This window comes from Delphinapterus leucas, chromosome X (assembly GCF_059928025.1).
Source record: "Delphinapterus leucas isolate spDelLeu-1000000601 "Yukka" chromosome X, BTC_Dleu_Yukka2, whole genome shotgun sequence".
In the NCBI taxonomy this organism is placed as follows: domain Eukaryota; kingdom Metazoa; phylum Chordata; class Mammalia; order Artiodactyla; family Monodontidae; genus Delphinapterus; species Delphinapterus leucas.
This window is the reverse complement of record NC_143150.1, coordinates 71,690,848-71,714,698: the sequence shown is the minus strand read 5'-3', so window position 1 is coordinate 71,714,698 and position 23,851 is coordinate 71,690,848. Positions and strand designations below refer to the sequence as shown.

The 23,851-nt window shown below is 40.9% G+C and overlaps 1 protein-coding gene across 4 annotated transcripts; it reads left to right on the top strand.

Annotated features, from left to right (window-relative positions):
• Positions 1-9,991: 9,991 nt before the first annotated feature.
• On the top strand, positions 9,992-23,760 carry NONO (non-POU domain containing octamer binding). 4 transcript variants are annotated; one of them, XM_022561015.3, is made up of 12 exons: positions 10,127-10,246; positions 10,928-10,984; positions 15,651-15,810; positions 16,947-17,140; positions 18,377-18,678; positions 19,572-19,667; positions 19,863-20,059; positions 20,403-20,487; positions 20,917-21,019; positions 21,602-21,641; positions 21,870-21,979; positions 22,714-23,760. In XM_022561015.3, exons 3-12 carry the CDS (start codon positions 15,660-15,662, stop codon positions 22,846-22,848), a joined length of 1,413 nt encoding a protein of 470 aa, XP_022416723.1. In that variant the 5' UTR covers positions 10,127-10,246; positions 10,928-10,984; positions 15,651-15,659; the 3' UTR covers positions 22,849-23,760. The 4 variants fall into 4 exon arrangements, with proteins under 4 accessions (XP_022416726.1, XP_022416725.1, XP_022416723.1 ...); XM_022561018.3 differs by lacking the exons at positions 10,127-10,246; positions 10,928-10,984 and adding an exon at positions 9,992-10,096; XM_022561017.3 differs by lacking the exon at positions 10,928-10,984 and having other exon boundaries at positions 10,126-10,246.
• The last annotated feature ends 91 nt before the right edge of the window (positions 23,761-23,851 follow it).

Here is a 23,851-nt window from a genome sequence, read left to right as displayed (position 1 = left end):
TGCTTTTTAACCAGTTGACTTTGGATTTGTCTCTTGTCAAGTCACCAGGTCTTATTTTTCTCATCTTTAAAACAGAGATAAGAAAACCATCTAAATGTACAATAGAAAACTGGTCAAACCAATTTTGGTTATATTCATACAATGGATGTAGTAATTAACAACCATTACTACAAATTACTATTTTGCTGCAAACATAAAACTACTCTAAAAGATAAAGTCTGCAGGGGCTTCCCTGGTGGCGCAGTGGTTGAGAATCTGCCTGCTAACGCAGGGGACACGGGTTCGAGCCCTGGTCTGGGAGGATCCCACATGCCATGGAGCAACTAGGCCCGTAAGCCACAACTACTGAGCCTGCGCGCCTGTAGCCTGTGCTCTGCAACAAGAGAGGCCGTGATAGTGAGAGGCGAGAGCACCACAATGAAGAGTGGCCCCTGCTTGCCACAACTAGAGAAAGCCCTTGCACAGAAACGAAAACCCAACACAGCAAAAATAAATTAATTAATTAATAAACTCCTACCCCCCAACATCTTCTTTAAAAAAAAAAAAACAAAAAATAAAGTCTATTAAAAAAGCAAATGAGGGCTTCCCTGGTGGCGCAGTGGTTGAGAGTCCGCCTGCCGATGCAGGGGACACCGGTTCGTGCCCCGGTCCGGGAAGATCCCACATGCCGCAGAGCAGCTGGGCCCGTGCGCTATATGGCCGCTGAGCCTGCGCGTCCAGAGCCTGTGCTCCGCAACGGGAGAGGCCACAGCAGTGAGAGGCCCGTGTACCGCAAAAAAAACAAGAAAAAAAAAAAAAAAAGCAAATGAGACATGAAAACGCTCCAGATATAATGTTACATTTTTTACAGGAGTTAAAATATGATACCAACTTTGTAGAGAAATTCTATATACATGTATACTTAGAAAAAGACTGGAAAGAAATACTGGGGATAATGATACCGCATAGCAATGCTACTAAGATTGAGGTGTGCACTTGCCTGACATATAGCAGGTGTTTAATAGATACTTGTTACTATTATAAGAGAAATAGAGCTGACTTATGAAAGGTTTGGGACTTCACACCCAGGAACCTTCATGTCCTTAAAATAAATATCTACTTTTTCTCTTTGAGTAAGCCAAGAGTGCCCATAGTTGATAGGTTTGAGTATGTATCAGCCACAGATGAAAAGCTCTAACATAAATGGGCTGATGGGGGATGACAGGGAAGGTGTTGAGTAAGAGTATGGCCTGCAATTCAACACTCTCATTTTCAGCCTTGTTACATTTATGGCATAGTACTCAATTCTGTTACTTGTTATTCACCATTTATAAAGCACTCCTAAAGCTCTGTAAATACTATAAGACAGGTAAAAACTCAGTCCCTGTCTTCATGAGAGTTCTTTCATTTTAATTATATATATACTTTTCTGATTACAAAAATATAAATGTTCACTGTAAAAGTTTTGGAAAGCATAGAAGGTCTGAAGAAGAAAGCAATGATCACTTTTATCCTATCCATCATACCTGGAGATAACCACTACTCTTTTTGATGTATATCCTTCCAGTCCTTTGTTTTCTTTTTGCATACTTTTTTTTTTGCAAAATTGGAATTATCTTGTACAATATGTTCTACAACATAATTGTAATGGCTGTATATTATTCCATCATTTGCATGTGCCATGCTTTACTTAACTACGCTGGGTGTCAAACTTTTATTATTTTTTTATGACAGGCAAGGCTACATGTAACTTGATCAAACAATTGGATCTATTCTATTTGGCAGCCATTTGATTAGAGTGAAGTTCACTCTTTAGAACCGACTCTGGAAACATATGGATTCTTATTTAATGTCTTATACCATTCTAAAGTACCATGGAATGAAGAAAAGGAAATATCCATTTAGAGAGACTTTGGGGAAATGCTAGACTGTGAGCTCCTCAACAATAGGGACCAGTTCTTACTCATCTCTGTCTCCAGCATCTAGCATAGTCCTTGATATGTTTGTTGGATGAATTGGTGGATGAATGAATAAGGGAGAGAGAGGGGGAAAAAAGCCTCAATGAACTCAAATTGTAGTAATATTTCTATAATATAAGGAAAGAGGTAAGAGTGAAGCAAGAGGGGAGCAAAGGCAGGCAGGCAAAGATAAGGAATCTTCATCTTTATCTTTAAAAAGAATACTACTACTCAGCCATAAAAAAGAATGAAATAATGCCATTTGCAGCAACATGGGTGGACCTAGAGATGATAATACTAAGTGAAGTAAGTCAGAAAGAGAAAGACAAATACCACATGATATCACTTATATGTGGAATCTAAAATATAATGCAAACAAACCTATCTATGAAACAGAAACAGACTCACAGACATAAAGAACAGACTTGTGGTTGCCAAGGGGGAGGGGGTTGGGGGAGGGAAGGAGTGGGAGTTTGGGGTCAGTGGATGCAAACTATTATATATAGAATAGATAAAAAAGAAGGCCCTCCTGACTGTACAGCACAGGGAATTGTATTCAATATCTTGTGATAAACCATCATGGAAAAGAATATAGGGACTTCTCTGGTGGCACAGTGGTTAAGAATCCACCTGCCAATGCTGGGGACATGGGTTCCATCCCTGGTCTGGGAAGATCCCCCATGCCTAGGAGCAACTAAGCCCGCGAGCCACAACTACTGAAACCTACGTGCTCTAGGGCCTGCGTGCCACAACTACTGAGCCCGTGTGCTGCAATTACTGAAGCCTGCGTGCCTAGAGCCCATGCTCCACAACAAGAAAAGCCACCGCAATGAGAAGCCTGTGCACCGCAGCAAAGAGTAGCCCCCGCTCACCGCAACTAGAGAAAGCCCGCGCACAGCAACAAAGACCCAACGCAGCCAAAAATAAATAAAAATAATTTTAAAAAGAATATAAAAAAGAGTGTGTATATATGTATAACTGCATCACTTTGCTGTACAGCAGAAATCAACACAACATTGTAAATCAACTATACTTCAATAAAAAATTAAGCAGAGAGTCAATAACACTGCTTCAGTGAAAATTATCAAACGAATATTCTATTGAGAGCAAAATTCTTTTTGTATTGCTAAGAAAGTTTTAAAACACAATATTATTTGAAACTTTAAAAAAAAAGAAGAAAAGTGAGTGAAATGTAGTAAAAGCGCGCCTATTCCTCCTTATCAGCAAGTCCAACAGTGGCAGTCTGATTTAGTGTGATTCTGACTACACGCCACTCTTTAACATTCACTCTCTCCTGTCCAAACATCTCTCCCAATTTGGGAGGCAACATATCCTAATTCACTCCACAGGAGGTCAACTGACTTTATGAGACACACACCCTAGGGTCTATATGGGTTCCAGGATCTCTACAGGACTTTCTGCTATGGTGCTGTCCCTTGGGAAATCAACTTAGGTTATTATTACTTCTTTAGGTCCCACTTATACTTTCTTTTTTTTTTAATAAGAGCTTTACTGAGATAGAGTTCATATACTATACAATTTGCCCATTTAAAGTATACAACTTAATGGATTTTAGTATATTCACAGATATGTGCAACCATTAATGACCACAGTCGATTTTACATTTTCATCATTTTAAAAAGAAACCTTGTACCCTTTAGCTATCTTCCCCCATCTCTCCATCTCCCAAAGCCTTATGCAAGCACTGTTCTACTTCTTTTCTCCATAGATTCCCCTATTCTGAACATTTCATATAAATAGAATCATATAATATGTGGTCTTTTGTGACTGGCTTTTTCCACTTAGCATGTTTTCAAGATTCATCCATGTTGTAGCATGTATCAGAACTTCATTACTTTTTTATGACTGAATAATATCCCATTGTACAGATATACCGTATTTGCTTAACCATTCATCAGTTGATGTACCTTTTGGCTATTATGAATAACGCTGCTATAAACATTCACTTTTACAAGCTTTTATGTGAACACATTTTCAGTTCTCTTGGGTAGGTAACTGGGAGTTGGGACTTCCCTGGTGGTGCAGTGGTTAAGAATCCGCCTGCCAATGCAGGGGACATGGGTTCGAGCCCTGGTCTGGGAAGATCCTACGTGCCGTGGCGCAACTAAGCCCGTGCACCCTAGAGCCCTGCGCGCTGCGACTACGGAGCCCACGCACCTAGAGCCCATGCTCCGCAACAAGAGAAGCCACTGCAATGAGAAGCCCACGCACCTCAACGAAGAGTAGCCTCCACTCATCGCAACTAGAGAAGGCCCGCGTGCAGCAACGAAGACCCAATGCAGCCAAAAAAAAAAAAAAAAGATAACTGGGAGTGGCATTTCTGGATCAAATGGTAACTTTATGTTTAATTGTTTGAGGAACTGCCAAATTGTCTTCCAAAGTAGCTGCACTATTTTATATTCCCACCAGCAGAGTTCCAGTTTCTCCACATCCTTGCTAACACTTATTTGATTAATCAAAGTCCATTTATTTAGCTCTTCTTTAATTTCTTCCAACAATGTTTTATAGTTTTCAGAGTATATTTTTGCATTCTTTTGTTAAGTTTGTCCCTAAGCATTTTATTCTTTTTCATGTTATTGTAAATAGAATTGTTTCTTAATTTCATTTTCAAATTGTTCATTGCAAGTAAATAGGAATTCAATTGACATTTGTATATTGATCTTGTAGCCTGAAACCCTGCTGAACTCATTTATTAGTTCTAATCTTTTTTTAGTGGATTCCTTAGGATTTTCTGTATACAAGATCATGTCATCTACAAGTAGAGATAGTTTTACTTCTTCCTTTCCATTTTGGATACCTTTTATTGCTTTCTCTTGCCAATTACCCTGGCTAGAACCTCTAGTACAATGTTGAATACAGGTGGTATCCACTTATAGTTCTTGTACACTAGGCCATTCCCTTTTTGTTTTGTTTTTTTTTTGATTGATGTTACCTGTTTATCTAGTTACTTGGTAATTTACTGAGGACAGAAGTCATCCTTAGTACTGAAAAACCCCATATTATTATGTTCAGTATCTTGAAAATATTCAATAAGTATTATGTGATTGATAATGATAATTAGAAAAAAAATTGACCTCTCAGAGCCTTGCTTTGACCCTTTTCGTCTGTTGCTTGGCTGGCTCCTCTCACCTTAAACCAAAATGCACTAATTGACTTACCCTCTGCCTCTATTTCCTATCCTGGTTATAACCAGACAACCAGGCACCCAAACCAGAAACCTTCAAATCATTCTAGTCTTCTGCTCCTTACCTCCTACATTTAATTGATTAAGTCCCCTTGATCCTACCTTCTAATTATTTAGATTTGGTTTCCTCTTCTCTATCCCTACAACCACTGTCTTAGTTCAGGCCTTCCCCACCTTTCACCTGAAATTATTATTATTTTATTTTATTTATTTATTATAAATTTATTTAGTTTTTAGTTTTGGTTGCGTTGGGCCTTCGTTGCTGTGCGCGGGCTTTCTCTAGTTGTGGTGAGTGGGGGCTACTCTTTGTTGTGGTGCATGGGCTTCTCAATGTGGTGGCTTCTCTGGTTGCGGAGCACGGGCTCTAGGCGCGTGGGCTCAGTAGTTGTGGCTCGCAGGCCCTAGAGCACAGGCTCAGTAGTTGTGGCACACGGGCTTAGTTGCTCTGTGGCATGTGGGATCTTCCCGGACCACAGCTCGAACCCATGTCCCCTGCATTGGCAGGCTGATTCTTAACCACTGCGCCACCAGGGAAGTCCCTCACCTGAAATTATTATGATTGTATTCTAGCCGGTGTCCTTATCTTCTAGCTTATCTCCTCCAATCTTTTCTACATACTGTTGCCAGGGTGATTGTGGTAAGCTGAGTAATACTCGCCCCCCCCCAAAAAAAGAAAAGATATCCATGTCCTAATTCCTAGAGCCTGTGAATGTTACCTTATATGGCAAAAAAAAGTAGGACTTTGCAGATGTGATTAAGTTAAGGATCTTTTTTTTTTAATATTTATCTTTTGGCCACACCGGGTCTTAGTTGTGGCATGTGGGCTCTTCATTGCCACGTGCGGGATCGTTAGTTGTGGCATGCAGGATCTACTTCCCTGACCAGGGATCGAACTCGGGTCCCCTGCACTGAGCATGGAGTCTTAACTGGTGGACCACCAGGGCAATCCCAGGTTAAGGATCTTAAGATGCGGAGATTTTCCAGGTGGTCCCTAAATATAATGACAAGTGTTGTTATAAGAGAGAGGCAGGACTTCCCTGGTGGCACAGTGGTTAAGAATCTGCCTGCCAATGCAGGGGACACGGATTCGATCCCTGGTCCGGGAAGATCCCACGTGCCATGGAGCGACTAAGCCCATGCGCCACAACTACAGTGCCTGTGCTCTAGAGCCCACGAGCCACAACTACTGAGCCCATGTGCCACAACTACTGAAGCCTGTGCGCCTAGAGCCCGTGCTCCACAACAAGAGAAGCCACCGCAATGAGAAGCCCCCGCTCCTCAACGAAGAGTAGCCTCCGCTCACCACAACTAGAGAAAATCGACAGGCAGCAACGAAGACCCAAGGCAGCCAAAAATAAATAAATAAATTTATTTTAAAAAATAAAAAAATAAAACTTAAAAAAGAAGACAAAAAAAAACAATCTGTGGGGCTTCCCTGGTGGCACAGTGGTTGAGAGTCCGCCTGCTGATGCAGGGGACACGGGTTGATGCCCTGGTCCGGGAAGATCCCACATGCCGCGGAGCGGCTAGGCCCGTGAGCCATGGCCGCTGAGCCTGCGTGTCCGGAGCCTGTGCTCCGCAACAGGAGAGGCCACAACAGCGAGAGGCCCACGTACAGCAAAAAAAAAAAAAAAAAAAGCAATCTGTTTCATGAAATCATATGATTTTTTTTAACATCTCTGTTGGAGTATAATTGCTTTATAATGGTATGTTAGTTTCTGCTGTATAACAAAGTGAATCGGCTATACATATACATATATCCCCATATCTCCTCCCTCTTGCGTCTCCCTCCTACCCTCCCTATCCCACCCCTCAAGGTGGCCACAAAGCATATGATTTTAAACGGAGATAATTTACCAGTGATAAAATATGAGACCTATAAATGTCTTTTAATTCATTCTCTTTACCAATCTACTCGTCCTCAACATGAACAATATGCTTCAGTGTACTGAGTAGTAATGAAAAGAAAAACCATAAGTATGAGTATATTATTCTCAGCTGACTTCCTCAATGCATTTTCCAGTGGTATCTTTTTTTCCTAGCATAGATTAGCAATGAACCCACACCAGGCAAAGGATCTTGTTCATAACATAAAGTGTGCATTTGGTGGGGGCACACCCAGCATCAGTGAAAGCCTCATAAAATAAGGGCTTGCTATTCTTTGGGATTTCAGTCAGTGCACATTAAAAAAGTATCTGTAGTTGCTAGCACTTTTATAGCCTCTCAGTGGAAGTTAACAGTGGCCAGAAGGGACTAACTTTATTTTGCTTTTAAAAGAAGGCATGAAAACACGTCCACCAAAACTCATGGACCACATCTACAGAGCTGATAAGGGACTAGTTTAAAAAAAAATTCAACACCTTGTTGACAAGGCTCTCAGGGAATTTAACCCGGAAGTTAATCTCTTTTTCTTAACCACTGTGCCACCAGGGAAGCCCAATATACTTCTGTGTATTTTTGAATGTTTCCTTCAATAAGTATATATTACTTTTAAAATCAGAAAAAAAACCCATTATTTTTACAAAACCCTTCAATATCTCTCCATCACCTACAGATTAAAGTAAAAAATTCTAAGCATGGCACAGGCTCTTAATTGTTTGGCCTATGTCTATCTCTCTAGGCTAATTTCCTGTCACTCAGCCTCCCCACTTCTCTTCAGCCATGACAAATTACCTAAAACATAGGTCATTCTGTCTCTGACCCTTTGCACACTGATCTCTCTGACTTCAACTTCTTAGTTAAGACCCAATTCAAAGGTGCTCTTTTCTGTGAAGGCATTCTTGATCCACTCAAGCAGAGCTACCTTTACCTCTAATATGATACTATTATTTTATTTGCCTACAGTATTGAAGTTATTTGTTTACATTAACATTTCTCTGCTTATGTTGTGATTGCCTTGAGGAGCTACACAAAAGTACAACAATTTTTCTTTTCATTTGTTATTTTAGTTTTTCAATGGTGTAAACAGCTGTCGTGATTAACAAAGTATAAGTTCATTAAAATGGTATTGAATCCATAGTAGCTTTATTTATTTATTTATTTATTTATGGCTGCATTGGGTCTCCGTTGCTGCACGTGGGCTTTCTCTAGTTGCAGCGAGCGGGGTCTACTCTTTGTTGTGGTGTGCAGGCTTCTCATTGCAGTGGCTTCTCTTGTTGCTGAGCATGGGCTCTATGCGTGCAGGCTTCAGTAGTTGTAGCGTGTGGGCTTCAGTAGTTGTGGCATGCAGGCTCAGTAGTTGTGGCATACAGGCTTAGTTGCTCCACAGCATGTGGGATCTTCCTGGACCAGGGCACAAACCCGTGTCCCCTGCATTGGCAGGCAGATTCTTAACCACTGTGCCACCAGGGAAGTCCCATAGTAGCTTCTTTGTAACTATGTATTTTTTCACTTAACAGATACTAGAAACCATCATGCTGGAGTCTCTAAAATATTAGATATGAAAAGTCCTCATAGATGTTTATGCATTTATATGGAAAGATAGCTAAAGTATTTTAAGTGAGAAAGTCATGGCTCAGAAAAATATGTATAGCTTAATCCTACCTGTATAAAAAGGTATGAAGTTTTCCCTTTGACCAGGACAGTACAAACATAGAAAATAGAAAAGCAATAATGTCATAATTGTAATCACTGGGATGAATAGAGGGAGAGACTTTTCTCTTTTTACTCTTGGGTATTGTTTGATTTTTTTTTCTGTAAGCAAGAAAAAAATGGCTTTTTCAGAATAGAGGAATTCTTTTTTCATAATAGAGGTGTTATTTATTCTCAAAAATAACAATTCCATTGGTCTAGATATGTCCAATATGGTAGCCACTAGCCATATGTGACTACTTAATTTTAGCTAATTAAAATGAAATGGAATTAACAATTCAGTTCCTCACTTGCACTCATCATATTTCAAGCCCTCAATGGCCACGTATGGCCGGTAGCTACTGTACTGAACAGAGAAGATATAGAGCATTTCTGTCATTGCAGAAGGTTCTAGACAGGCTCTAGATCACTGTGTCCCCACGTAAGGTGGAGACAGTCGGAACACCCTGAAACCTTGAGTGTGAATTAGTTAATTAGTGGGAATTAACTACAAACACCTATCACTTGAGTGTTGTAGCCCTTGATTAACCACAGGGCTAGTTAGGCGTTACTGAAAAATGAAGGTGATTACCTAATTGGCATCCTTTGGAATATAGAATCAGTCTGATCTGGAGGCCTACAATGTATCCATGGCAATGATGACACCTGTTGAGTCTCTCTGTAAATCATGAGAATAGTGATGTTTGGACTGCTGGGTTCCCTGGTTACCATGGAAATGAGGGTACTGGTTACAGTTCTTTGTAATCACACAGAGACTAAAGTATCGATCCCCCCTCCCCCATCCCTTTCTATAACCATAGCCATAGTGATGACTATTTCAGCTGGGCTTTAGGAGTAAACCCGGCAGCAGGAGAAGCAACTAGAAAATCAGATTAAGTAAGGAGTGTCAGAGTGCAAGCCCTAATGAGGAAGTGTGAAAAAAGAAACATGGCGGGGCATTTTTTCAGTAGGAAAAGTCTAGATCTACTACACTGAATACAATGACATTGTTACTCTAGCTTCTTGTACAGGCGCAGTGCAGGAATTCTCAGAGCACGCCTACGCGCACATTTTCTCCCCTTCTGTTTCACTCTCCACTTTCCTCTCCCCCTTTTTTCCCCTCTCCTTTCCCCCTCCCATCACTTGGTCTTTCGGTCTTTCAGTCAGTCCGTTGATGTCTCTCCTTCCAACCCTTTATCCCCCTCCCCCCTTCCTTTTCCGCCTCTAGCGGACGCACTTGCGCATGCGCACTCGGTACAAAGCCTCGCTCTTTGTCCCCAACTGTCGTTCACACGAACTCAAGTCTTTCGCATTCGGTAGCCAATAAGATCGAAGAAATCGTGGAAAACCGATTCCGCCTCTGGAGATAAACGTTGATTGGCAGGTAAGATAACCAATAGAGAACGCCACTTTGTAGCCCTTGGGAGCCACAGAGCTCCGTCGTCTGGTTTCCGGCGGTCGCGCGCTCTTTTCTCGGGACGGTGGAGGCCGTGTAGCGTCGCCTTTACTCTGAAGAGAAAACAGTCGGTAGAGGGTGAGTTTGGGGACGACTTAGTTCTTGTTCGAGAGGGGAGTAGGATTTTTCGCGACAGTCGGTGAAGATAGAGGCGAGAGCGAGGCTGGGTTTGGAGGGAGTTGGGCCGTTCGTTCCGAGGCCTCTTGAGGCCTTGTCCCCGCCGCCACACGGCCTCCTCAGCCCACCCGCGGAGGCCCATCGCTCTCCCCTCGCCTCGCCTTCGGCTTTAACCTGGTTCCCGTTTCCCTTCCCGCCTCTTTTCTTTGTGCGACACATCTTGGAATCTGAGCCCTGTCAGTAAGTTCCCCGGCCCTTGAGCCGACCTGGGCCTGAGGGTGTGGGGTCTATTATCCGAGAGCCCTGAAGTCGCGGCTGCAGGAGGAGGCGCTTTGTCGGGTGCTCCTCCTCTCGACCTCTTGAGGCCATTAATTCCGGAGGAGAAAGCGCCCCCCCTCCCAGCGATATTTTTTTGTAGAGACTCTTAGCTGGGAAGTTCATCTGCTAGTCCAGACCTCGCCGCTTTCCTAGGCAGGTTCCTGGAGGCTTTTTTTTTTTTTTGGGTCTTGTTGCCTAGCTACTCGACCCATCTATGACATCACTTTTTAAAATGAAAATGAATGTTATGGATTTTCTATCGGGTATTTTACATTTGGAAAAATTATTGTCGTAAGTTGATGCTTTTCTTTGTGTTCTTAACAGAGAAGTCGAGGTTAGAGAGGACTGGGAGGCACTTTGCTATCTTCGGTGGAAGTTGAGGTAGGTGTAGGGGGTAGAGTTGCCAGATGAAATACAGGACACCCCGTTAGATTTGAATTTCATGTAGGCAACAGATTATTTTTTAGTATACGTTGCATGGGACTTATACTAAAAATCATTCATTTTTTAACACTTGAAATTCAAATTTAACTGTAGTGTGTTTTTATTTGATACGTCTGGCAACTCTAATGGGAGGGTGCTGGTTGCACTTACATTGTTTCTTTGTCCGACTTCTTATTACTAAAGGTGTTAAGAGACTCTTAGGAAAGGACCTTACCATGCCAGTGTCTCCTACAGCTTTCAGGCTGGTGCACATCCAGGCAGCCATCTCCGTCTGGTAGACTTTTACTAGATATACCCCCACAGTTTCCACTTAAAAAGTTGATCCTTTTCCTGAAAATTAAGGGGACATTTATTTAGATTTCAGATATATGTGATGTAGTGTTTGGTCTGTACCTGAACAACATTTGTGCAGTTGTGTTGCAAATAGCACCAGTTTTTCTAACATAAATATGTGTTTTCTCTCAAGAAAGTCCATCAGGGTTAGACTTAAGGGCAGATAAGTAGACAGAAATCCTTAGTAATGATCTTTATGCTTTGTTCTTTTCTCAGAGGCCCATGGTTAGGGGGCAGTGAATTTATTACCAAGATACCTGCACATACTTACAAATTATATTGGTGGTCATCATCAGAAGTACATTATAGGGACAACACTTACTGACTACTTGCTACTTTGTGGGCACTGTTTTAGGTGATTTATACAATATTTAGTGTTCACCGTTGAATGCCTGCTTGGGAAATAAAAAACTGAAAGGAAAGATTATAAAGATTGGCAGTATGGAGACATTTATTCAACACAAAAAGGTAGGCAGTTTGGTTGTAAAAATATTTTTGCTAGAATGCAGAAGAGCAGGGGAAGAATGTAATTGATGACATTTGTCTAACTGGAGCACCCACCATATGTAGAAATAAGGGTAGTGGTTGCCAGCAGGAACAAGTGACCTCATTTAGTCAAAATAACCAGCCCTGTGAGATAGATGTTACAGGTGAGGAAACTGAGGCTCAGAAGTTAAGTGACATTTTAGTAAGTTTTTTGGATTCTGAACTCTAAAATCAAGGTGAGCTTGATTACACAGTTTGTAGCATAGGGATGAGTATGAGCTTTAGAGTTCAACAGACCTGAGTTCTACTCCATGCTCCATCACATTTTTGTGTGACCTTGGATGTGCATCAGTTTTCTTATTCAGAAGAATGATAGTTATGAGCATTAAATGAGATAATACGGACTTAGCACAGTGCCTGACATATAGTGGTCAATAAATATCTGGTATTATCATCTTAACTACCAGGCTACACTTTCTAAAACCAAAAATAACCTCCCTTGAAGTAATTCTAAATGGTTTAGGACATCCCAGTGCTCAAGATCATTTCTACTAAGTTGTAAAATGGCTTTTTTTGAAATGGAGTGGTGAGGTGTGGTTAGGATGTAAATATAGAGTTTTTAATATTTCAGTTTTGAGTGGATCGCTATAAGGATTTCTGTTAACATATACATTGTGGGTTCCTGAATGGGATGCAGGGTATTGAGGCTGGGGCCACTGACTCTTATATTAAAGGCTGGAGGAAAAAAAAAGAGGCTCCTTGGATTCTAGCCAGAGGTAAGAACTAGTTGGAGAAATGGCTGTGGATAATTCAAGTTTCTGCTGTAGGTCACTTTGGGGTCAGGGGAATGGAGGTGTTTGATTCATGGGATTCAAATAGGAAAAGATCTGGTTCTAATGCCCACTTACCTATCCTCACCTGTAGCTGGAGTAGACTTTAAATTTTGTGTTTTAATTTCCTACTTTTATATCTTGTTTTTAAAAACATTTTTTAAGGTATCCCATTTGCTGTGAAACTGGTACACTTATTCATGGTGCTTAAAGTTGTTACACTATGTGGCAAGAGTCACAAAGGCATTTAATTATTCTATTTTTAAGAATTTATCCTAAGGAAATAAACAGAAAGCTATAAGCAAGAAGGTATTTATTTCAGCATTGTAATAGGAAAAAGCTGAAAACAGCCTAAATGTCTCATAGGGAGTAGTTTAGTAAATTAGTGTACATCCAATTGGACTTTATGTAGCCATTAACAAGTATAATTGACACTATAGAAATGGGGAAAGGGTGAATATACAACAGTGCATTTATGATTGCAGTTTTGAAATGATAGTGTATGTTTTGAATGTAAATAAGCAAAAATGGAAATTGTGGGAGGAATATTTAGTCATGGAGGTACCCCAAGATTTAGCTGTGAGCATTGTTTATAATGGTGAAAAGTTAGAAACAGCCCAAGTGTCCCAACACAATAGGGGCTTGGTTGACAGCTGAATACTTTGTCTGCTAACAGTAAATGTAGAAGATTTAGTGACATGGAATATACCATTTAGAATACATACAAATGTATAAATCAGTGACTGAAAGGGTATACCAAAATGTTAACAGTGACTTTTGTAGTGGTGGGTCTTTGGGGTTTTCTTTATTTTTATTTCTACGTTTTCTATGTTAAAGATGTATTTTGTACCTTATTAATGAGAAACAAAAGATTGATGAAATGATACAAATGAGAATTCAAGTCTTGGCTTGAATGTCAGGTTTCTAGTGAGGCTAACCTCACAGGCCTATTTAAAATTGCAATCTTCCCCCTTCTGCTCCCTGTCCATTTTTTCCCCCCCTCCACCCCCTTTTCTTTATTTTCCCCTACACTTAACCTCTTCTTAAGTACTGTGTAATTTAATTATTATATATATTGTTTTCTCTCACTGGAAGGCTATCACTGCTGAAGGCAAGAATCTGCTTTGTTCATTGAGGCATCCCAAGCACCTAGAATAGTGCCTAGCAAATAGTAAGCATTCAGTGAATATTTGTTGAATGAATTAGTTTAAAAAATTAGTAAAAAAAATTATCAATTTACAAGCAGGACAGATTTCATTTTTGCCCACCTTCTGTTTCTTATCTACATTCATGCATTTAAAAAAACACTTCCCCTCTTAAAGCATCAAACATTTTTAATGTTTACGTGGTCTTTATAATTTTTAATGCCATGTAACATTCCGTTGTATAGATGTACCACAATTTATTAAAAACACTGCCCCTAATTTTGGGTACCTAAGTCATTTTTATCATTTTTGTTACCAGAAAGCCCATAACAGTGAGTATTTCTTGGATGTAGTTTTAAATTTTAAAATGATATTCTTAGGATAAATTACTGGAAGTAGAATTCCTGAGTTAAAAGAATAGGAACATCTTGATAGCTCTTGTTATCTATTGTCTTATGAAACAACTTTTGGATACAGAACTTAATTGCATTGATGTTTTCAGTTTTGGTGGGATATGATATAAAATGTATTAGAAAGTTTTTATACACATAGAAGTATTCTTATATACCCATAATCCAAAATCAACAGTTACTAAGCCTTTGTCACATTTTTTTTGTCTGAGGAATATAATTTATTTTAAAGGAATCATGATGTTAATAATAGAGTATTCAGGGAAAAGGTCCTTTTCTGCATCTTTCCTTCAGTTAAATCTGACTGGAGGGTCCTGTGTTGAGGGGAAAAGATTCAGGATTGATTTTGCCCTTTAATTTACTGGAGAACTGCCTTTGGATGAGGAGGATGGTCCTCACTTTGTTAACCTGATCCATTAGGAAATTTCCATTTTAAAACCATCAACTTGTGTATTCAGTCTGGATTATACCAGGAGTTTTCATTTAATCTTATGCTGCTTTTTTTTTTTTTTTTTTTTGGGCCACACCTGTGTGGCTTATGGGATCTCAGTTCTCCAGCCAGGGATTTAACTCAGGCCACAGCAGTGAAAGCCCAGAATCCTAACCACTAGGCCACCAGGGAACTCCCTTATGTTGATTTTTAAATGACAGAATTTAAGATTTTATGATTGTATAATTTTGTATTTGCTGCTTTTATTGCTTTGGTAGTCGTTTATTTTTCCATTGTGATTAATAGCAGTATTTACCAAGTGTTTAGTATATGCCAGTACAGAACTAGTGTTTTCACATACTCATTAATCTTTATAGCTACTTTGAGAGGTAGGTATTTTTATTATTCCCTTTATAACAACTTAAGAAACTGGTGCAGAAGTAATTTACTAAGTAGTACATGGCTAGTAAGTAAGTATTAGGACCATGCTTCAAATCTAAGTATATCTAACTCCACAGCCCATACTTTTCCTGCTGTTCATTCCACAGTATCTACTGTAAGCTAGGACTGCAAGGTACCAGAGAAGAACAAGACTTATTATTAGTCCTTGTGATAACTAGAATCTGTTTTAGTCATTGTGTTTTAAAGTGTGCTTTAATATTATGATAAGGCCAATTTTTAGGGAGTAGATTCTTTTGGGAAAGTAGTTTCCTATTAATCCATATAGTTACTGAACTGGAAGTTTCCTCAAGTCATTCTAGTGCAAGCTGTTCTTATCTAGTACTTGTCTAGTTTCTATGTACAACATAACTGCTAGTGCTGGTGGTTTTTAGATTTTTGAATTGTACTCCTTTGCCATACTTGTTAAAAATAATACCAAAGGTGATTAATGACATACAAGTCATCAGGAAGATGGCTGATTGTGCTCTTAGCACTGAATGTATTTGACCTTCTACCGTTTCTTTTTAGGGTGCAAAAATGCAGAGCAATAAAACTTTTAACTTGGAGAAACAAAACCACACTCCAAGGAAACATCATCAGCATCACCATCAGCAGCACCACCAGCAGCAACAGCAGCAGCCACCACCTCCACCAATACCTGCAAATGGGCAACAAGCCAGCAGCCAAAGTGAGTACATGCTAGGTAGTGGGGTAGAAATAGGTCCCTTCTTGGGAATAGTTTCTTGATTTTTAGATTAGATTCTTGGGATTATAAAGTAATGGGCCTTTGTAGCACACCTTTGTTGTTCTTTTCTCTATTTACCTCTTAATACTTAGGATAGAAAAAGGCTGATTCTCTGAAATAAGGAGCAGACATGTAGGATAGCAGTTGAGTACAGGTTGCTTTGCTGCATTGGCACATTCTGTTGATAAACAGATGGCTGCATGCTTTACCTCAGAGCTTGGTTCTTAGAGGTAATCATCAGATGACTAGTACATAGAGAAAATATAGAAAAGGTCTTTAAGACTTAATGGAGAAGAAATCTGGTATTAAGTATTATATTTTTATCTTGGGGCCTGTGCCACCCCATTTTTTTAAAAAATATTTATTTATTTATTTGATTGCACCGGGTCTTAGTTGCAGCAGGCAAGCTTCCCAGTTGTGGCATGCGAACTCCCAGCCTTGGCATGCATGTGGGATCTAGTTCCCTGACTAGGGATCAAACCCGAGCCCCCTGCATTGGGAGCCCGGAGTCCTGTACACTGTGCCACCAGGGAAGTCTCTGTGCCACCCCATTTTTAATCAGAGTAAAAGGTCTTTAAAGGTATGTTTCCATCCATTCAGCAAATTTTGAGCACCTGTTGTGTGCCTCTAAGACTACAACCAACCTCAACCCTCTTTTATTTCCAGAGATTCCTACAAAGAATACTCTTCCCTAACTCATTCTTTTCATTCTATTACCCCAAGCCTGAAAGAATGGGAACTGTTAAGGTTATGAAGATTAGTGAGGGATTGGGAAATGGAACAATTATGTTTTAAATGTAAAAATCTGATCCCTTCTGATCTAGGGCTCCTTGACTTGCTTAATTTTCTCTTTCTCTCTCTGAGTTAGTCCGGGGTGGCTCCTGGCCCATAGTAGAGTTGTTGAGAAGTCTCCCCAGATCTCTGCCTACTGCTTTCACATTCTAAGGTGCAATTTACCGATAAGTGGTTAGTGGATAGATTCCATTGGGAAATGGTGTTTGACTTCTCTACAGCAATTATATTGCCCATCTAGCGGCAGTTGTAACTCTTTGAGAATGTGACTGTGTGTCTTCTCTCAGATGAAGGCTTGACTATTGACCTGAAGAATTTTAGGAAACCAGGAGAGAAGACCTTCACCCAGCGTAGCCGGCTCTTTGTGGGCAATCTTCCTCCTGACATCACTGAGGAGGAAATGAGGAAACTATTTGAGAAATATGGGAAGGCAGGCGAAGTCTTCATTCATAAGGACAAGGGCTTTGGCTTTATCCGCTTGGTGAGCAACTGTGGGCTTTTAGAGCATGTGCTCTAAAAGGTGGGGAAGCTGGGCAATGATGGATATGGAAAGTTAGGCAGTAGAAATAATTCTCAGATGATATTAAAAGCTTATAGTTATAGTTGGTGGAACAGGACAAAAATGCAGATTTTATTTTAATTTTTCCTCATAGGTTTTTGTTTTGTTTCAAGGACAACATAGGTTTACTTGCCTAGGACTCTGGGGATAAAGTATGCCCTTTGGAACTTTTTTTGTTTTAATTCAGAAATTTTAAACATACAGAAGTGGAGCGAATAGTATAATGAACCTGCATGTACTCGTTACCCAGCTTCAGTAACTATCAACTCATAGTTAATTTTGTTTTATCTCTACCCTTCTATTTACTGCTCCCCACAAATATTTTAATAAATTAGACTTTATCCCAAAAAAAATGAAAAAAGGTTTTTATTTTAGTAATGATCAAGGTTTATATAATTTATTTCCAAAGCCCTTACACACATATGTTATCTCACTTAAGATTCGTCAAAACGTTGAGGGAACAGTTTTATTTGTATCTATTTTTTAAAAAATTTTAAGTGTAGATCTTTTAAAAAATCTGATTTGATTTAGGAAATTTGTTTAAGTGCATGGGGGAAACCTTTCTGGGCATTATCTAGCTCCATAAATGAGGGACATAATGTGCTAGCAAGATCACTGGATGTTACGGTCAGAACTAGTCTTCATTCCAGATCTACCACTAACTATATAGGCAAGTCATTTTTTCTAGGGCTCAGCTTCCTCTTCAGTAATGTGGAGGGTCCCATCAAGGTCTGTGGTTCTAAAGAGGCCTCTTGTAGGGCGTAGTGATTCTGGTTAAACTTGTATGTAGCTAGCAAAAATTAAAATAATTCTGGCTGCTGTATTTTAAGGGTAGGCTTTATGATGGTCATTCTTGTCCAGATGATCTGTTAACACTTCAGAGAATAGCCTATGATACCAGTGACCATGTAAGTGGTATTAACTCTAGAATTTCCAGTTGATATATTGCAAGACCATCAGAGAAATTAGGCTAACCAAAGAGTTATCTGAAACACCTGACTCCATTCTTCCAGTTCTATCCATGTTTCTTTGTATGCTTGTTGCCAAGGGTTTTTTGGGTTTTTTTGGAGACATTGAGCTATTCTTCTTGAGGCTCTTGATGGCTGTGTAGGTGATCTTCGTCCAACTGAGTTATTCTGACTTTCCTCTGCTTCCTAGGAAACACGAACCCTAGCAGAGATTGCCAAAGTGGAACTGGACAACATGCCGCTCCGTGGAAAGCAGCTGCGTGTGCGCTTTGCCTGCCATAGTGCATCCCTTACAGTCCGAAACCTTCCTCAGTATGTGTCCAATGAACTGCTGGAGGAAGCCTTTTCTGTGTTCGGCCAGGTGGAGAGGGCTGTAGTCATTGTGGATGATCGAGGAAGGCCCTCAGGAAAAGGCATTGTTGAATTCTCAGGGAAGCCAGCGGCTCGGAAAGCTCTGGACAGATGCAGTGAAGGCTCCTTCCTGCTAACCACGTGAGTGAAGGGTCATTTTCAGAAACATACCTTAAATGCTACTTCCTTCTGTGGTCTGGGGAGCTAGCCTTTAAGAACCATGTTCCTGTGTTCATTTAAAGACTTTTGATATAATTCAGCTCTAGTAGAGTTTTCAGTGTACTCTTAAATTAATGGAAATAGTATGAGGATTAAAAAATAAACCTTTGCAGTCTTTCAGTAGGTTGTCATTTAATCAGTGTTAAGTCTCCCCTTATGGTGAAGTTTTAGAACTCTAAAAAGTTGTTTTGTGCATGTAGCATCTCTCTTAGTATTTACCCCAAGTCGTTACCTTGAGTTCTGTAGATACCATATATAAAGGCTGCACTTGGAACGTCCCTGATGGCCCAGTGGTTAAGAATCTGCCTGGCAATACAGGGGACGTGGGTTTGATCCCTGGTCCGGGAAGATCCCACGTGCCACGGAGCAACTAAGCCCATGCGCCACAATACTGAGCCCACACACCACAACGACTGAAGCCCGTGTGCCTAGAGCCAGTGCTCTTCAACAAGAGAAGCCACCATGATGAGAAGCCCCCACACCACAACGAAGAGTAGCTCCTGCTCACCGCAACTAGAGAAAGCCTATGCGCAGCAGCAAAGACCCAATGCAGCCAAAAAAATAAATAAAATTTAAAAATAAATAAATAAAGGCTGCACTTAAGTCCTCCACCTACTTAAAGACTGTATTCAGAGATCTGAAACGTGACTCTATCCTGTCAACCCCAGATTCCACATAATGCCATTAAAAGGGCATGGTTACTTAGGACTGGGTATAAAAACCCCTTCAGAAGTATGTTTAATTGTCCAGTCCTGACCCCTAACTAGTTCACTGTGCCGGTATAATTTGATTAACACTGAGCGTCTCTCTCCCAGATTTCCTCGACCTGTGACTGTGGAGCCCATGGACCAGTTAGATGATGAAGAGGGACTCCCAGAGAAGCTGGTTATAAAGAACCAGCAATTTCACAAGTATGTGGTCCTGATAGATTCCCTGTTAGGTGTTTGCCTGTTCTTAAGGAAGCTTGTAAAGAGATGTGTAAAAGAGGCACATCTTTGCTGTATGTGTTCACTGGCAGCCATCGTCTTGGCCCTCGGGAGGAATGTAGTGTTTCGTTGGGAAAATCTTGGACAAAAGTTTTAGTAACCTAGGAACCTTGTGCATAGGGAGCGAGAGCAGCCACCCAGATTTGCACAGCCTGGCTCCTTTGAGTATGAGTATGCCATGCGCTGGAAGGCACTTATTGAGATGGAGAAGCAGCAGCAGGACCAAGTGGACCGAAACATTAAGGAAGCTCGTGAGAAGCTGGAGATGGAGATGGAGGCTGCTCGCCATGAGCACCAGGTCATGCTAATGAGGCAGGGTGAGTATCGGCCTGTAAGTCTTATAACTAGAAGGAGGACAGAGTAACTTTTTTCAGGAGTTTCTTTATCAATCAGTAGAGAAAGGCCTAAACTTCAACTTTTATTCTCTGAAATATTTTGTTGATCTTGGTAGGCAAATGAGCTTGGAGATGTGGCAGAGGATACTGGATTCTGTGGAGAAGGAAATAATAGGTTTGACTTCATTTTTGGAATCTGGATACCTCGGATGGCCACTCAGGGATTAAATATCCCCTTTGCTTTCTGGATCTACCTTTATGGAAAATTACTGGCCCTATATGAGGATCATGAAGAATACTCTCAATCAGTCTGTTGTTTTCATAGATTTGATGAGGCGTCAAGAAGAACTTAGGAGGATGGAAGAGCTGCACAATCAAGAAGTGCAAAAACGAAAGCAGCTGGAGCTCAGGTAACTCTTTTCTCCAACCCTTTTTATCTGACAACTTTAAAATGTAATGTCTCTCTCCTGTTTCCTACCACCATGCTACCTCATGCATTTGTAAATATGTTGGCAAATATTTCCTGGCTGCTTCTCAAGTTCTCCCTTTAGATGGGAGATGTTTCAGGTACCCATGGTTCTAGGAGTTCCTGGGACTGCGCTAAAGAGGAAAGCAGCTGAGTGCTGGTCTTATGAGACTGGCTCCTTTGGGAAAGAACTTTTTTCCCTGAAGGACACATCTGGGTTGTTTTAGGGCTGGGCACATTTAACAGTGAGTTTCCTGGAGAGCTATGATAGTTTTCAGTTGGTTCTTGATCTCCTTGGCTGAGTCCCCTATTAATATAATCTGTTCGAGTTTTGGAATGCCTCTGCTTAAATATCTTGGTGACTTCTCTGTAGGCAGGAAGAGGAGCGCAGGCGCCGTGAGGAAGAGATGCGGCGGCAACAAGAAGAAATGATGCGACGACAGCAGGAAGGATTCAAGGGAACATTCCCTGATGCGGTATTATCTCCCATGTGCCCATGATATGAAAAACTCATCATGAATTGTCCATTAGGATTATTAAAACACACTAGGCTATGACCAATTTTTCCATTCTATGACACTCCTTATAGAAAGAAGCATTCATAGGAAGGAAAGGTAAGGTTTGAAGAGGAGCTCTTCTTGCCTCACAGGCAATTTAGGATGAAAAGCTGGGAGGCCATTGTATGCTGTTTAAACTCAGTGACTGCAGGATCAGATAGACCCAGTCCTGTAGCAGCCTTGACTGGTCTTCTGATGTCCTTGGCAGTTGTACAGGTTGGAGCCCTAGAAGAAATCAGCTATGTCTCTCCTTTTCTTTCATCTTTCCTTCTGTTCCTAATAGGAAACCCTGACTTGTGTCCTAGTAGCTCTAATCTTGAATTCATTGTACAGCTGTAATGAGTTCAAGGAGCTGTTGTTGATGTTCTTCCTCAGCTTGGTCTCAGTGCACTTAGGATGTGTTATCACTGTCTACTTCCCTTAGTATGTGGGCCTCAGTGGATTGTGGTAGAATGAATGCAGTGCTGTCGTGGACTGTCTTGAGTATTTTTTGTTTTTCAGAGAGAGCAGGAGATACGAATGGGCCAGATGGCTATGGGAGGTAAGGACTTAAGGGGTTAATGGCTCTGATTTCCTTTTTTGTCTCGTCTCTGGTAAACTAGGTAGCTTCTCCTACCTAGCCCAAATTTAAGAGGCTTGACATTTCTGGGAGCATCATTTTGGTGGGAGGGTAACATGTCTTAGCCCAGAGATCTTGAATTATTTCCTTTGGCATAGAAAAAGACTGGCAATCTCTGTCTCCTATACTGATCACACTGCTCTGCTTTAGGTGCTATGGGCATAAACAACAGAGGCGCTATGCCCCCTGCTCCTGTGCCAGCTGGTACCCCAGCTCCTCCAGGACCTGCCACTATGATGCCAGATGGAACCTTGGGATTGGTAATAAACTGCAGGGCCTTATAGTAACTCTAAATGGTAATAGGAGGAGGAAAGACTTTGCCTTCGTGATCCCTGGGCCTGCCACAATTTTGCTACAGATAACAGTTTTTAGGATCACTGTTACCCATAAAATATTACCTCAAGATCTTTGTTTGGAGTCTTGTGCAAACCCAGTCTCAAACTATATTTTACCCAGGAGTTAAGCAAATAACTGTCTGACTGGGTAGTCTTGATTGACTGTTCAGTTGCTACCCTGGGTGAACAGGTTCTTCTTTGGAGGGAAGGCAACGAAGGCTAGGCATTATCACATAAAATAGATGTGAGTCCAAAAGCTTTATGGCTCATACAATCCTGAGGTGGTTTTAGTTCTACTGTCAAAATGTTTCAGTTAGATAGGCTTAAGGTTGCTGAAGAGTGATGGCCTGCCCTCGTCCATATACCTGGTTCAGGAAAAAGGACTTGGCTAGCACTTATCCAGCCTAGGAATTTAGTAAGTAATATTGCTTAGCATGTAGAAATACGAATAAAAAGTTAAAGGTAGGATGGTTGGGTAGGACTGTATTTCAGGCTACTTTCCTTTTAGGGATAGCCACTAGAGTTCTAAACAGGCTTGGTCAACCCTACCATCAGGAGCCTTGAATAGTTGGGTGGAAATGGCCTCCGGGGAGGGACTACAGATGGGTGGGAAGCTAGGGCATAGGTTCTATTATAACATTGCTCTCTTTCTCTTTAAGACTCCACCAACAACTGAACGCTTTGGCCAAGCTGCTACAATGGAAGGAATTGGGGCAATTGGTGGAACCCCTCCTGCATTCAACCGTGCAGCTCCTGGAGCTGAATTTGCTCCAAACAAACGTCGCCGATACTAATAAAAATTGCAGTGTCTAGTTTCCCAAAACCCTTAAAAGAAGGACCCTTTTTGGACTAGTTGAATTCTACCCTGGAAAAGTGTACTAGGTGAATTCTACCCTGGAAAAGTGTTAGGGATTCCTCCCGATAGTTAGGTCTTCCCTGCCTGTAGTACTCTAGGGAGTATGCTGGAGGCAGAGGGTAAGGGAGGGGCGATATTTAACAAATCAGTTCTGTGTGGTATATCCTTTAACTAACCAGTTCTGTGTGGTGCATTCCTAAAGTTTCATGTGATTGTTGAGAGCCTGAGGGGCGGGGAGCCATGACAAAATGGATCCAGTTAGGGCCATTAATCTTAATCATTCCACTCTTTGTCCACCCTGTTCTATTTGCTTTCTTGTCCTTACACCCCCCATCCCAGAGACACTGCCACATATACCACAAAAACCAAACATCCCCCAATGACCTTGGCCCCATTGCTCCATTCACTCCCAGGTGGGAATTCAGGCAGATGTCCACAGAGGTCACAGGCAACATACATACGGTTCTGTTATATCCCATATATTATGCCTTTGTGTCCTAAGGAAGACATTTTCTCTTAGAGATTTTCATTTAGTTTATCTTTAAAAAAACTGTTGTGTTAAACTTGCCTCCATCTTTTTCTTGGGTAAGGACAACTCAGAAATGGCCCTTTTGTGTCTATGATATTGCTGTTCACAGCTTTTCTTGATAGGCCTAGTACAATCTTGAGAATAGGGTTGCTGTATGCTGAAGGTCAGGCAGTAGCTCTTAGCTTTGCCTATCTTAGGTAGTTATGCTGTGCATTTTTTATTGGTGTACCATGATTGATTTGTCCCTGATACCTTTGGAGTTTTTCTGAGAAATGCAGTAATGCAACATCAACTTATTAAAATACATTTTAAGCCTTTTAATTTTCTGTGCTGTTTTTGAAGGGGCAAGGAGGGAGGGGAGTTCTGCCTCAGATGAGCACAAGGCTATAAGAATAATCCTTTATGACCTTTT

What these genes read in the sequence shown, in the direction of transcription:
- NONO (XM_022561018.3), top strand. Translation starts at nt 15,660, where the DNA reads ATGCAGAGCAATAAAACTTTTAACTTGGAGAAACAAAACCACACTCCA. An exon ending in GCAACAAGCCAGCAGCCAAA is followed by an intron (nt 15,811 to 16,946) that starts GTGAGTACATGC and finishes GTCTTCTCTCAG; the next exon opens with ATGAAGGCTTGACTATTGAC. An exon ending in GGGCCAGATGGCTATGGGAG is followed by an intron (nt 21,642 to 21,869) that starts GTAAGGACTTAA and finishes GCTCTGCTTTAG; the next exon opens with GTGCTATGGGCATAAACAAC.